The 13,577-nt window shown below is 41.1% G+C and overlaps 1 protein-coding gene and 1 long non-coding RNA gene across 2 annotated transcripts in view; one reads left to right on the forward strand and one right to left on the reverse strand.

Annotated features, from left to right (window-relative positions):
• Window positions 1-13,577, forward strand: part of LOC309662605 — a 111,546-nt gene that overhangs the window by 95,136 nt on the left and 2,833 nt on the right. The window lies entirely within an intron of this gene.
• LRP2 (LDL receptor related protein 2) overlaps window positions 1-13,577 on the reverse strand; it is a 199,779-nt gene that overhangs the window by 30,221 nt on the left and 155,981 nt on the right. Inside the window, exons 53-62 of the mRNA XM_082465320.1 lie at window positions 12,014-12,240; window positions 10,671-10,848; window positions 9,409-9,605; window positions 8,419-8,664; window positions 7,562-7,690; window positions 6,466-6,585; window positions 5,596-5,712; window positions 4,719-4,835; window positions 3,717-3,854; window positions 989-1,111 (exon numbers count right to left, since the gene is read on the reverse strand). Of these exons, the coding sequence (XP_082321446.1) occupies window positions 989-1,111; window positions 3,717-3,854; window positions 4,719-4,835; window positions 5,596-5,712; window positions 6,466-6,585; window positions 7,562-7,690; window positions 8,419-8,664; window positions 9,409-9,605; window positions 10,671-10,848; window positions 12,014-12,240 (1,592 nt within the window). The remainder of the gene's footprint in view (window positions 1-988; window positions 1,112-3,716; window positions 3,855-4,718; window positions 4,836-5,595; window positions 5,713-6,465; window positions 6,586-7,561; window positions 7,691-8,418; window positions 8,665-9,408; window positions 9,606-10,670; window positions 10,849-12,013; window positions 12,241-13,577) is intronic.

A 13,577-nucleotide genomic window follows, 5' to 3' on the forward strand; every position in this document is an offset into this window, starting at 1 on the left:
GGGAAAGGGGTAAACCTGCCCCAATTTTTTAAAAAGGTTTTATTTCTAGGTTTTCATTCTTTTGTGCTATGCTTCAAACAAACATATTAACAATCTTATAACCACAGGTTCATCTCTGCCCCAGAAAGGTGAGGGAGAGGGAGGGTACAAACTTGAACATGGCAATAGTATCAAAGAGCCCTTGACACCCAGTCGCCGGGATGGCCATCTGGGATGGCAGCTGACAGTAAGCATTTTAAGACCACATCAATATAAGGAATAGAAAATAGAAAAGTTAAGCATTTATCTAAATTTTCCCAGATAATATCCTTTTAGGAAAAAAAGTAATTTGACTCAGGAGGAATAATTTTCCTCACTGACTTTTTCTAGATAAATTAAATTGCCCAGAAAATTAATCAACTCTCTCCTTCAATGGATAGATTTAAAACAGTCTCAAAATGGAAAAGCACAGATTTTTCAATATCTAAAATATTAAATGCAGCCAGTTTGAAACTTATCTCTTAAAATAATCTATCATCTTTCTCTTCTGGGAAATGCATTTTCATTTTAAAGAAGGGTATTAGATAAGCTCTGTGAACACCAGAGCTGCCTTACTTAACATGATCTTTTCAGTGGGGCATTGAGAATTTCCCATGTCTAGATTGGCAATTAGAAACTCTAGGCTGAAGAGTGACCAAACCTCATCTTTGAAAAGAGAGAAACCATTAGTTTGTGAAGTGTGACTCAACCACTATTTAGTATTTGTTCTCACTTTCTTAAGGAACTTGCCAACATCTGGTTCAAACGAAATAGGAAGAAGCAGGGAAGGGTTGCATCTGAGTGATGCGTGTTTATAGGGTCTTGCAAACAATAATGTCCACGGAGATCTGCACTCATGGGTGCAGCTCAAGCCTCTACAGAACGAACTGCAATCCCTGAGGTACATTTTGCAAACTGCAAGCAATTGGGGGCCCTTCTCTTTCCCTTCTCCCTTTTGACTTTGGCTTACAGTTCTCCTTTTTCTCATCACTTCCATCTCCACAGTCATCCTCATGGTTGCACAGCTCGTGACGATAAATGCAGCGATTGTTGTCACACCGGAAACGGTGTGGTGAATCACAGGGAACGCTCACTAAAACACAAGATGGAAAAGCAAAAGTACAGGTTAAGAGCAAAACATAAGGGTCAGTGTCTAAAAACACTCCTGTGCCAGCGCCAGGCTTGCTTGATTCATCCCTTCATTGGCTTGTTCGATTAACCAATCGACAAATAGCTCTTGAGTGTCTAGTTGACACCGTGGCGCTGTGCCGGGCATCAGATTCAACTGCGAAAAAGAAAGACACAATCCTTATCCTCATGGGACGTTTATTCTAGCAGGATAACAGACTTTACAAATTAACCATTCAACTACAACTGTGGTAAGAGCCACAAAGGAAACATGCTGTGAAAGCATCAACTGTGGAGATATGGTATAGATCTGGGGGAGGAGGGGTCAGAAGAGGCTTCACATGGAAAAATTCTGAGTCAGGAAGGCAGGCTTCTGGACCTGAATAAAAGGTCTCTGGGCTGAAGCATGGAGTGAGAGGGACAATGGTGGCCAGGAGGCTGGAGAGGCCAGCAGGACCATACCTGAGCCAAGAGGCCACTGTCTGTCCCTCTGACTGGAGTTATCATTGAGCCTCTAGAACACAGTCTTTTCATTAAAGTTTTACACCATGATGGACTTTCCTACCTGAATTCCCTCACCTATTGCACTTAAAGTTGATATTTCCTAAGCAAACCCTGACTCACTTTATTATCCAGAATTAGACCTCTGGCTAATGCTTGTGTCCCTGTGAGGAACCTACAGGTAGAACCCAGGTCCCTTAGTTGCTACAGGGGAAACGGTCCTCTATGCATGTACCAGGAATTCAGTGAACTCAACACACATGTTCCTCTTTCCCATGGAGGACTTGGGCTGTTTGATTTTCCTTCTGCCTTGGTACCACAAACAGGGAGCAAGAGGAGAGACTTGTAATGAGGTTGGGGGGAAAAAATTCAGCTCTGAGAGCTGGTTCTTGGAAATATCGTTAATAGAACTTTGCAAGAATTATTTGCTGTGAAAGGCAAATGCAACATTATAAAACAGTGTTGGTCACTTTTTCATGTGGCTATATGTCTCTGCCTCCGAAAGTTTAATTTTACTAACTATGGGCACTGTATCTTTTAGAGGGAAGCAACTTCCTGAGGACTTCTTCTTTGAAAGTTATACATGCTTAAGATGTTTTTCAAGATTCATCGAGTGAAAACAAAACAAAACATGGTTAGTTCCTTATACAAAACTAAGATGTGGCAAGGAAAGTGTTGGGATGCCACTGGGAAAATATAATGTACGCTAATTCAAAGTTCTTTGGGGGGAAGGAATACTCTGATATATCATTTCTAGAGTCAAATCCCTGGGCTAAAAATGAATTGTTTCCAAAGGCCACAAAATGTTTAAAACTATGGATGTTTGCCCAACTTTCTCATGTCCCAAGTAGAGAACTAAGCAGGAAGGCCAAGTGAAAGCACACTAATGCAGATGAATCTAGGAAGCTGAATGGAAGAGGTTGTGAGAACCTCAGAAGCAAATTGCAGCTAAGTCAGACTAGGAGTTAACCAAGAGTTCCAGAAGGAATGTTTCTGGAAGTGTCTTCTCCTGTGTTGGGGGCTTTTACTTACATGAAATTCTTAACCTTTAGCTTGCATCAGGATCACCTGGAGGGCTTATTAATGCAGAGAGTGCTGGGTCCCCCTGCCAGAGATTCGGATCGGGTAGATCTGGGGTGGGCCCATGAATCTGTATTTCTAACACGTTCCCAGGTAATACTGACTCTCCTAGTACAGAGATGACACTCAGAACTACTGCCCTTGAGTCTCTCCAATGACTCAAAGCATGGAGCAAAATGACCAAAACAAACTCTATTTTCATTCACTTTGTTAAAATCAGTAGTTCTCAACCAGGAGACTAAACTAAAAGCTAAGGAGCTTTCTCAATATACATTTTGCTCAGGCCTGACATGTCCTTGGACATTCTGGTTCAATAGGTCTAAGCCTAGGGTGGGACCAGAGCGTGTGCTTTTGAAATACCTCTCCCCAGGTGATTCTGATGGGTACCCAAATTGAGACTCACTGGTTTAAAAAATAAATAGATAAAAGAGGGAAGAGATATGGGGATATATGTATATGTATAACTGATTCACTTTGTTATATAGCAGAAACTAACACACCATTGTAAAGCAATTATACCCCAATAAAGACGTTTAAATAAATAAATAAATAAATATGCATCATACAACAGAAAAGAATTAGATGGGCTTGAATTGTGATGTAAAGTGAAGTGACTAAGGACTAACTAGTTTTAAAATTTCCTAAAGGTGTTCTCTGAAGCTCTGGGGGTTTAGCAGAAGTACTCTGAGGGGCACTGAAAGTAGGATGGAGCAGGAGAGATGTACACCCCCACCCTAACTCAGACTTCAACCACAACAGATCTGCCTCTATTTATGCAAATTGCCTTTGAAGGCCACAAACTGTTTAACACTATGGATGCTTGCCCAACTTTCTCATGTTCCAAGTAGAGAACTAAGCAGCAAGGCCAAGTGAAACCACACTAATGCAGATCATGTGTCCAGTACTCAAAAACTGTACAACCGCCCTCCTGGATCACATGCTCCACATAAGAAACATTGACAACACCACCCCCAGTCTCTCTCACTCACAGCACAGATGAAGTTCTTCATCGGAGCCATCGCCACAGTCGTTATCACCATCACACTTCCAAGATGACTGGATACAAACATGATTTTTACATTCGAACATAGTAGCTGGGCAGTATGCCCCATTGGGAAAGCGAGTGGCTGTCGGTGGGGAGGAGACATAGTCAAATTATTAGAAAAAGATACTTTTTGGAAAGCTATCCGGCTGTTCCTCCTTTACAGAAAGAGCTCTCCTAATGGAAAGAGTTCCTTTATAGCCTGCCCTTCCTGATTCAACCAGATGTTCTGTGGCTTTAAACTGTCTGAAATTCTGACGGAATGTTTCTTAAGGATAGATGACCAAGCCCAGTACTCAATGACATGAGTCATTCTGTGGACAGCACTGCACTTTTTCTTTATAGGCAAGTGCAACCCTTCAGCGGTGTCAACACTGGCTTTTCCTATCATCCATTTATACAGTCTCTTGGAAACCAGGTTTTAAGATGCGGCAACCGCATTATCAACAAAATCCACCATGGATAATCATCAACAGTTAATATTTATTCAGTGATTCAAAAAGACTAAAACGCAAATGATCATATTGGCTTTATACTTTTAAACAATTTTATATGCCATTATTCAATTCAGAAAATGTTTAATGCTGGGACTTCATTATGTTTGAATACCCTTCTATTCATTGCTTGAATATTCTTTTACCTGCCAAGTTTTTATCCAATTAATGATTTGTAGAGCAGCTGATAACATATAAATACTTTTGTTAGCACAGACACTTAATATATTCTCTATCTGAAATATTATTAATGAAATGCACTTGAATGTCTACTGTGAAATATATGGACATGGTGACTCAGGCCCCAGGTAAACTGATAATTATCAATGAATGCTGAATAGAAAATATCTATGGTCTTTTAATATAAGAAGTGGTGGCTGATGGGAAAGGTTGGGTCTAAACTGCCATATCCATACATTTCAGACAAACGGTGCCACGGGTGTCTAGAAACTTACGGCAAGTGGCTTCATCAGAGGCATCGTGACAATCGGCAAACCCATCGCATTTCATTTGGTCAGGAATGCAGTGCCCACTATCACACTGAAAATATCCAGGATGGCAGGTCATCATCTCTGAAGAGAAAAGACTGTCATTTCCAGGATGCCTTGGCATTCTCAGACAACTGTTAGTTCCGTGGAGGGTAGTAAGTCTTCCATCACATTCCTATCCATACCCGGTGACTGGCTCACAACAAACCCACGCCTTGTGGTTAGCGAGTAAATAAACTCTCAAAGGTACACCTTCCCCGTTCAAAATATGGAGATGGAAGTAGCGATCTCTCTTCTATTAAATATCTCTAGCTCTTAAACTCTTCCCCAAAAACCTGAACTCCCCAACTTTTACTGTTTTGCATGCTGATTTTTCTCAGACTCAACCCTTAATCAGTAAGAGCTATAAAACTACTTGGGGTTTATGATTCCTATTCTAACATCTGACCTCTACACCAGGGAACTACAGCTGTATATATGTTTTAGGGCCACTTTCTGGAGAATAGTAGGAAGACCAATGTTTTTATTTGTTTATAAGGTCCATGCAGATTAAACTCTGTTCCTAGCAGAGGTTTAAGTTAAAATGAGATTTTTAAAACTCTCTTGCGATTTTCCCCTATTATTATTGATCTAGACTGCTATAAGGTAATCATAAAGCATAGAAAAAAATATGTAAAGCAGAAGGTACTGTAATGTTAAGGTTTATATATTACATAAATTACACAGAAATCATTTAAGTCTAAAAAATCTTCCAAACACACATGTGAAGTCCCTACTTCCGACCAATACGCTGACCCTAGTACAAGACTCTCTGGAAAGCCCCTTAAGGAGCTGTGACAGTTACCGCAGTCCCGCTCATCTGAGTTGTCCCCACAGTCATTGTTTTGGTCACAGATCCATCGAGAAGGAATGCAGCTCTGATCATCACACCGAAACTCGCTCTCTGTGCATTCCCGGGGGGCTGAAAAAGAAAGCCACATGGCCATTAGAGGGCACCAGGAATCATACATAGGGGACAGGCTTGTGGACCGGCCCAAGTGTCCTCTGTGCCTAACGCCCTCCTGTGTCCCAAGTCCCAGACTGTCCAGCCTCCAAAAATAGACTTTACACCTCAATTGTAAGTCTGTAAAGAATGGACTTTGTCAAAAAGTTTGTCCAAAGGTGATTTAATCTTAAGATAATTTTTCATTTCCTGAAACTCCAGATAACCTCCTATAGGATTCAACATGAACTTTCTTATGAACAATAAAATGCCAATTGGATCGCCCTTTTGTGTAAGAAGTTTTTAGTCAATTGATAATTGCAGGTGTAATCAGCATCCTGATTCTCTCAACTGCCTATACCTTCTTACTTCCAAAAGAGGACTAAAGTCAGAATGTATTTCATGTTAGTTAATCTGAAATCGATATATATCATAAGGCAATGATATATTGTAAGTCACCTCAAGTTCTTTTTGAAAAAAAAATAAACTTGAGTGTAAATAAATAAATAAGAGACAAAAGATATACTTGGGTAAATATTCTTCTCCCAGAGCTTGATTACAACCAGCTGAGAAGGAATTGAAAAAGTAGTAATGTACCAGTCAGAAAACAAGAGATCAGGTAGCCATCCTCCTACCCTTTGAGGATGAACAGCATAGACAGTTGAATTACAGACAAAAAGCAGACATCACCACTCCAGTGGCACGTAAGGATGAAGGACCCTGAACACTCACTACAGTTTTCCTCATCTGAATGGTCTCCACAGTCACTGTGCCCATCACATCTCCAGCGAAGAGGGATGCAGTGGTGATTTGTACAGCGAAATTCCCCAGAAGGTTTGCATGCCATCAACTCTGCAAAGCACAGTCATTGCAAATACTTCAGAAACACATGGTCAAGAAATGTTGAAGTAGTACTGACCTTCTTGTGAGATGGTCTGAGGCTTATGCTACCATATTCTCAAAGCTCCCAGAAAGAGGAATGCCAGCCACATTCACTGTCAATATTCCCCTTTAGGCTAAACTGAATCTATCCTACTGTTTGAAACTAGATCTGTTCTCTTTTGTAGAAACTGTTCAAAAAATGATTTGGTCCCTGGCTTGCAATTTGCAACGAAGGCCTGGAAAGGAAAATTAAGTGATGCCACCAGCAAACAAAACATGTCCATCACATTGTCTTTAGTTGATTAGATCCAGTGTTCTTATTAAAATAACCCAATATCTTCCTTACCTCTCTTCCAACTAAACCTAACACACACACACAGAGACATTGTTATCAAGTTAGAGTATATGCCTAGTCTTGGCAAATTCCATTCATTCATTTGGCCTTTTGTCCACAAATTCTCTATGTTGCCAGACACAGAGGATGTGGAAAGTCAGAGGGAGATTCAGAATATGAAAATCTCCAAATAAGAAATATTCTGATTTTGAAATATCCTTTTTAGAGATAGATACCAAATCTTTTCTCTACTCCCCCTTTCATTCCTTTCAATCAATCTCTAAGATTAGACAGACAGTTTAAACTTGTCAAGCATAAATAGGAATTCTGCATTTGGGAGAAATTACACAAATTCCTAACATCTTCACAAGGTCTTCCCCAAGTATAGTATCCTTCGAGACACATTTTCATTTAAGATGTATAAAGTAAACTCCCAATATCCCTGTAAAATGCTACAAAAATGTAACATGTTATTAGAGGCGAACAAAGGAAGGATGATGTGGGAAATCCGCTCTCATCTCCGGTGAACAAAGGGAGGATGATGTGGGAAATCCGCTCTCATCTCCTGCTAAGTTGTTTGCCCCTCCCTCCTCCCCTGCAGCCGCTCCCTACCACAGTCCTGCTCATCGCTGTTGTCCCGGCAGTCGTTGAAACCATTGCACACAGCCCACTGCAGGATGCAGCGGTAGTTTGTTTTACAGTCGAATTCCGTATAGTTGTCACAGCGGTAGGCAGGGCTCACTGAAAAGAGAGGAAGCAGCAAGGTCAGAACTGAAGTCTCGGCCCTGCCAGGAAACCAAAGACACCTTTCCATTGTCTTATTTAGGATGCGGTGCTGATGAGTAATGGTGACCATGTTACCAACCAAACGGACTCTGGCAACTGTGTCTCTTTTAGGTGTGATCCGTTCACCCAAAGCAGAAAGACAGAGTCCTTAAGTTTTCTCACCGTTTCATTACCACTCATTTATGTTGCAGTCAAATTTTGGGGGGAGTGGGGCGGGGTGGGGGGGAAGAACTGGGTCTGAAGTAAAAAAAAACCAGGTTGAAGTGTCAGCTCTGGCACGAAGTAGAAAAGTGACCAACCACTTAACATGAAGCTCAGGTTCCTCACTTGTAAAATGAGAGTTGGTAACACCCACTTCCCCTACCTCACCATGTTTCTCTGAGGCTCAAAAGAGAAAGTGCTAGACAGACAAAGTGTAAGTTCTTGTTATCATATTCTGGACAGTTAGACATTCGTGTATGGAGAGCAGGAATCAGCCGCTTGAGAACCGGGGGCGTGGTTCAACCCGCAGGCTGTGCGTGCGGCTCTCCTTTGCCTTGTGGTGCCGGAAGAGCCGCGGGGAAGAGCCAAGAGGGGGCACCCCATGGGGCTGCAGCCGGGGCTGCACACCCTCTCTCCATCCACACAGAGCTGCTCTTGTTCCCTGCTCCCGGTCAGGCCAGGTCCCTCTCACAGGAACTTACAGCATTCCTGGAGGGGCTCGTCTGAGTAGTCTCCGCAGTCATTGTCTACATCACACTTCCAGCTCTGAGGGATGCAGTGGCCATTGGCACACTTAAAATAGCCCGGCCGGCAGGTCCTGCTGGCACAGTGGGAACTGTCTTCGTCCGAGTTATCTCCGCAGTCGTCCTCCATGTCACACTGCCAGGATTCCGGGATGCAACGTTTGTTGGCGCACTGCCACTCGCTGGACTCACACTGGTGATGCTCTGCAGGCGAGGACGTTTGGTTATCAGCTTGGAAGGTGTCAGGAACAAAAGCTCGTGATTTACACTAATGGATCCTGGAGAACTCGATTATAATTTCTTCTTAGAGGACTTATGCCCTAATGCACTTATTATTAACCAGTACCACTACATGAGCAGTTAGTTCTTTGACTATTACTGTCTCCTAAATTCTTAAATATCTTTTCCTTGCATGCAGAATTAGGGGATAAGGACTGAATCGCTGACAGCCTACTAAATTCACCTTCTCCTGTACCTGCTGCCCTAATGGACAATGGTTTTCAAACTTTGTTTGTTGCTATTGTTTATGTGTTGATTTTGGTTTGGAGAGTTGTCTTTTTGGGTTTTGGTGGGGCTTTTTTATTTTTTTATTTTTTGGCTTTTTAAAAATGGAAACATAAATAAATATTACAACTGAGAGTCCCTGTTTAAAATGTGGGAATCCCTCATTTCATCCTCAATGTTAGCTCTCAAAGGAGATTCTATGCACAGCATACAGTAAAGAACCATCAATATAGACAACTTAGTATCTACCTCAACCATCTTCCTTGTAGAGACCTTGGGATTTTTTTAAAACTTTATAAAAATAGATATAGGATGGACTCTGAGGTTTTTTTTCCCTAGGATTTTGGACCAGTTTTTGGATTATGACATTCAGAAAATCCCTACAGAACCATGGGTGATCAACTATAGAAGTGGGCAAAGAAGGTAGAAAGCAATTCAACACACCACAAAGAACAGAGTCTTCATCGGACCCATCAGGGCAATCCTGATGAGCATTGCATATGAAGTGTGGGCTGGTACAGTTGCCATCCATGCACTGGTACTGTCCTAAACGGCAGTAGCGCTGCGGGCAAGTGATGGGTTCATCGGAACCATCCAAGCAGTCTCTCTGCCCATCACATTTCCACCAGATAGGAATACACCTACACAGAGAAAACAGAGCACTTCTCTTAGCAAAACACCAAGTGGCTAGAGGAGCAGGCAATGACTATCCAGAGAGAAGAAGGCAAAATTGAATTCCAAGCAATGATACACACGAGTTCTCTCACAGCCCAAGAAGAGGATCAATTAAACCTTGGCTACTGTGGAATATTTTCAGAGAAAACATAACGAGGTGACATAGAACAGGTTTGTTAAGACCCAACACACACTGAAAAAATGCTTTGAGTATGATGATTAAATTCCTGCCACGACAAAGAGTGGAGTGTGTGTTTGGAGCTGTGGTTCTGGAAACAGGGATTGGGTGGGACTGTCAGCCAGAGGGATATATGACATTTGGGTACTGGCTGGAAAGCTGGAGGCACTAACATTTGTAGAGAGCCTATGTCGTGATGGGTGTATGCTAGATTCTTAACCTAGGATACCTTATTCAATTGTCAGAATAATCTGCCACTGAATCTTAGATGTTATGATTTGCATTAACACCTCCTCTTGACCTCACTCTCTGACTCAGAGCCCCTAGTCGTCAAGGCCTGTGGCCATAGTGAGGGAAATAATCTGTGACCATGTTTCATAACAAATACAAATGATCAAAAATGGATTTGAATGTGTGACCCTGGATCCTCTGGCATAGTCATCTAAGGAGCTAGGCCAGCATATGTTTGAAAAAGAGAGAGAAATTCTATCACTCCTGAGGGCTATTTTTCAGTGTACACTTATATACATTTTTGGCCCTGAGACTTTGGACAATTCCTTAGAAATAAAAAAAAACACACAGTTTGCTTCCTTGCCTCAGAAACAAAAACTTGCATGCATGGGCGTAACCATTTGGTTCACAAATTCCTTCTTTCATGGACAAAATTATCTGAAGTTAGAGAAAGTTGGACGGTTGGAGATCCAACTTTCCTGGTCTTGGTGCATCCCAAATGAGCCACGTTAATTAGCCAAAATCTTGGTTCATTGGAAAACTCCCATCCCCTGGAGGCTTGAAGTTCAATGTGTGTCCAAGGGCTGGAGAGGCAATGGGGAGAGGGAGGAGAGAGCCTTACATTTCACTGTTGGCACACAGGAATTGGGTGCTAGAGCACACGGGCAGGCACTGGGTGCTGTAACTATGCCGGACAGTATGGAAGTTATCTGGACACTCGCAAGTGAACCCACTGCCTCCTTCTTTGATGAGGCAGAGATGAGAACAGCCACCATTGTTGGTACTGCAGGGATTAGTCACTAGTGAAAGAAGGAAGAAAATATATGTTCATTCACTTAAAGAGAGTATCAAGCACAGACGCGCTGATTACCGGCCGCATAAAACTCATCACCTCTTAGTAAAAAAAACGTTATCCTAGATTCATGCTTTGTGCAAAAGTTCATAAAGAGTACATATGGTAGAGCTGTTTTAGCAACCCTGTTGCTAGTACAGAAAACTGATTTATGTGCTACCAGAAGTGAGGCTTACTCACTGGTGTTGGGCTAGAAAAAATGTGTCTCCCAACGTTCTTGGACAGCAGGTGGGAAATTTAGTTTACATCCATGTGCCCACAATCTAAGTTAAAGTTTTAATTTTCAGCAGATGCTATATTCTCTCATTCTAAGGATATAGACAACAGAAGTTGCACAAGAATCAGGTGGGTGGATAAACTGAGCAACATCTATACTACTTTTCTGGGCCGCAACTCAGAGGTAAAGATGAATTTGAACTTCTGCTAAATAATATGAAGAATATTAACTTCCAGAAAAAAATATTTCACCAATTCTCATTTTTCCTAACTTCCAAGTTTATCGTATGTTTTAACAAGACACCACAACAAAGCAGGCCCACAAAATCCATTCTATCCCCAAAGAATACTCCAGAACTTGGCTAGATATCAAATGCAAACAGACATTTAATAAATGATGTTTTATAGTTACTATAACTTTCTTTTAAGCATTTCTTTTAAACTAATCATTTCAGTAGATTGATGTTGGTAAAGAAATGATTGTTCTAAATACATCCATGTTATTATAATACATCTCTTAGGTGTTACAATTTATTGTGGTTACACAGGAAATGTCCTTATTTTTCAAAGGTGCTTTCTTAAGTACTTAGGGCTGAAATGTCAAAAGGCAACATAACAACTGTTGATTCTTATCAAAAAGAAAGCCCAGACTGATCTTTAAGAATAGAGCAGGTGCTATGAAAAAGAATTGTAAGCAGACTTTTCCAGGAATAGGGGAATAAACTCTAAAGATATTTCCATCCCCTCAACTCTCAGCATTTGCTTCGTAGAAAACATTAGCAAGTAACACCATTCCCAGTATAAATCATGATATTTATGCTTAAAAAACAAAAACAAGAATGGCATGCACAAGACCCTAAAGCAACTGTGCAAAAACTTCCAAATCACTTACTCACCAATTGGCTGCCTGTAGGGATGATACACACGGATGTCATATGGTCTGTGTGTTGTGTTCACCAGCACCACCCTATTGGACCCATTGTATTTGTTTCCCTTTTCAACTGTCTTTGTATTCCAATCTGTCCAATAAATGGTGTCTTCAAAAACAGTAATAGCAAAGGGATGAGGCAGTGTCCCAGTTTCGTACACCGTGTGCCGATGGTAGCCCTCCAAATCAGAGTACCTGGAGTTGGAGGAAGGAAGAGTCACTCAGTGAAGATAATGCCCCTCCTCTAATGCCTTTAAGGATAGAGGCTGACAAATCAATGAATAAAGTTCTACCTTCTAGAGGTAACTGAAGTTCAGATCTTCCTCAAAACTTTTAGTCTTCAATTAAAACAAAAACTAAACTTAAAGTTTATTTGGACTGAACGAAAGATGTAAAAGTTGCAAAAGCAATGCCTTAAAAATAGGAATAACCTTTCTCAAGTGCTCATGGAACATTCTCAAGGATAGATCATATCTTGGGTCACAAATCAAGCCTTGGTAAATTTAAGAAAATTGAAATAGTATCAAGTATCTTTTCCAACCACAACGCTATGAGACTATATATCAATTAGAGGAAAAAATCTGTAAAAAATACAAACACATGGAGGCTAAACAATACACTACTTAATAACCAAGACATCACTTGAAGAAATCAAAGAGGAAATCAAAAAATACCTAGAAACAAATGAAAATGAAAACACAATGACCCAAAACCTATGGGATGCAGCAAAAGCAGTTCTAAGAGGGAAGTATACAGCAATACAATCCTACCTTAAGAAACAAGAAACATCTCAAATAAACAACCTAACCTTACACCTAAAGCAATTAGAGAAAGAAGAACAAAAAAACCCCAAAGTTAGCAGAAGGAAAGAAATCATAAAGATCAGATCAGAAATAAATGAAAAAGAAATGAAGGAAATGATAGCAAAGATTAATAAAACTAAAAGCTGGTTCTTTGTGAAGATAAACAAAATTGATAAAACATTAGCCAGACTCAACAAGAAAAAAAGGGAGAAGACTCAAATCAATAGAATTAGAAATGAAAAAGGAGAAGTAACAACTGACACTGCAGAAATACAAAGGCTCATGAGAGATTACTACAAGCAACTATATGTCAATAAAATGGACAACCTGGAAGAAATGGACAAATTCTTAGAAATGCACAACCTTCTGAGACTGAACCAGGAAGAAATAGAAAATATGAACACACCAATCACAAGCACTGAAATTGAAACTGTGATTAAAAATCTTCCAACAGGGCTTCCCTGGTGGCGCAGTGGTTGAGAATCTGCCTGCTAATGCAGGGGACGCGGGTTTGAGCCCTGGTCTGGGAAGATCCCACATGCCACGGGGCAACTAGGCCCGTGAGCCACAACTACAGAGCCTGCGCGTCTGGAGCCTGTGCTCTGCAACAAGAGAGGCCGCGATAGTGAGAGGCCCGCGCACTGCGATGAAGAGTGGCCCCTGCTTGCCACAACTAGAGAAAGCCCTCGCACAGAAACGAAGACCCAACACAGCCAAAAAAAATTAATT

The sequence above is a fragment of the Balaenoptera physalus genome, assembly GCF_965194825.1.
Source record: "Balaenoptera physalus genome assembly, chromosome: 6".
Taxonomy (NCBI): domain Eukaryota; kingdom Metazoa; phylum Chordata; class Mammalia; order Artiodactyla; family Balaenopteridae; genus Balaenoptera; species Balaenoptera physalus.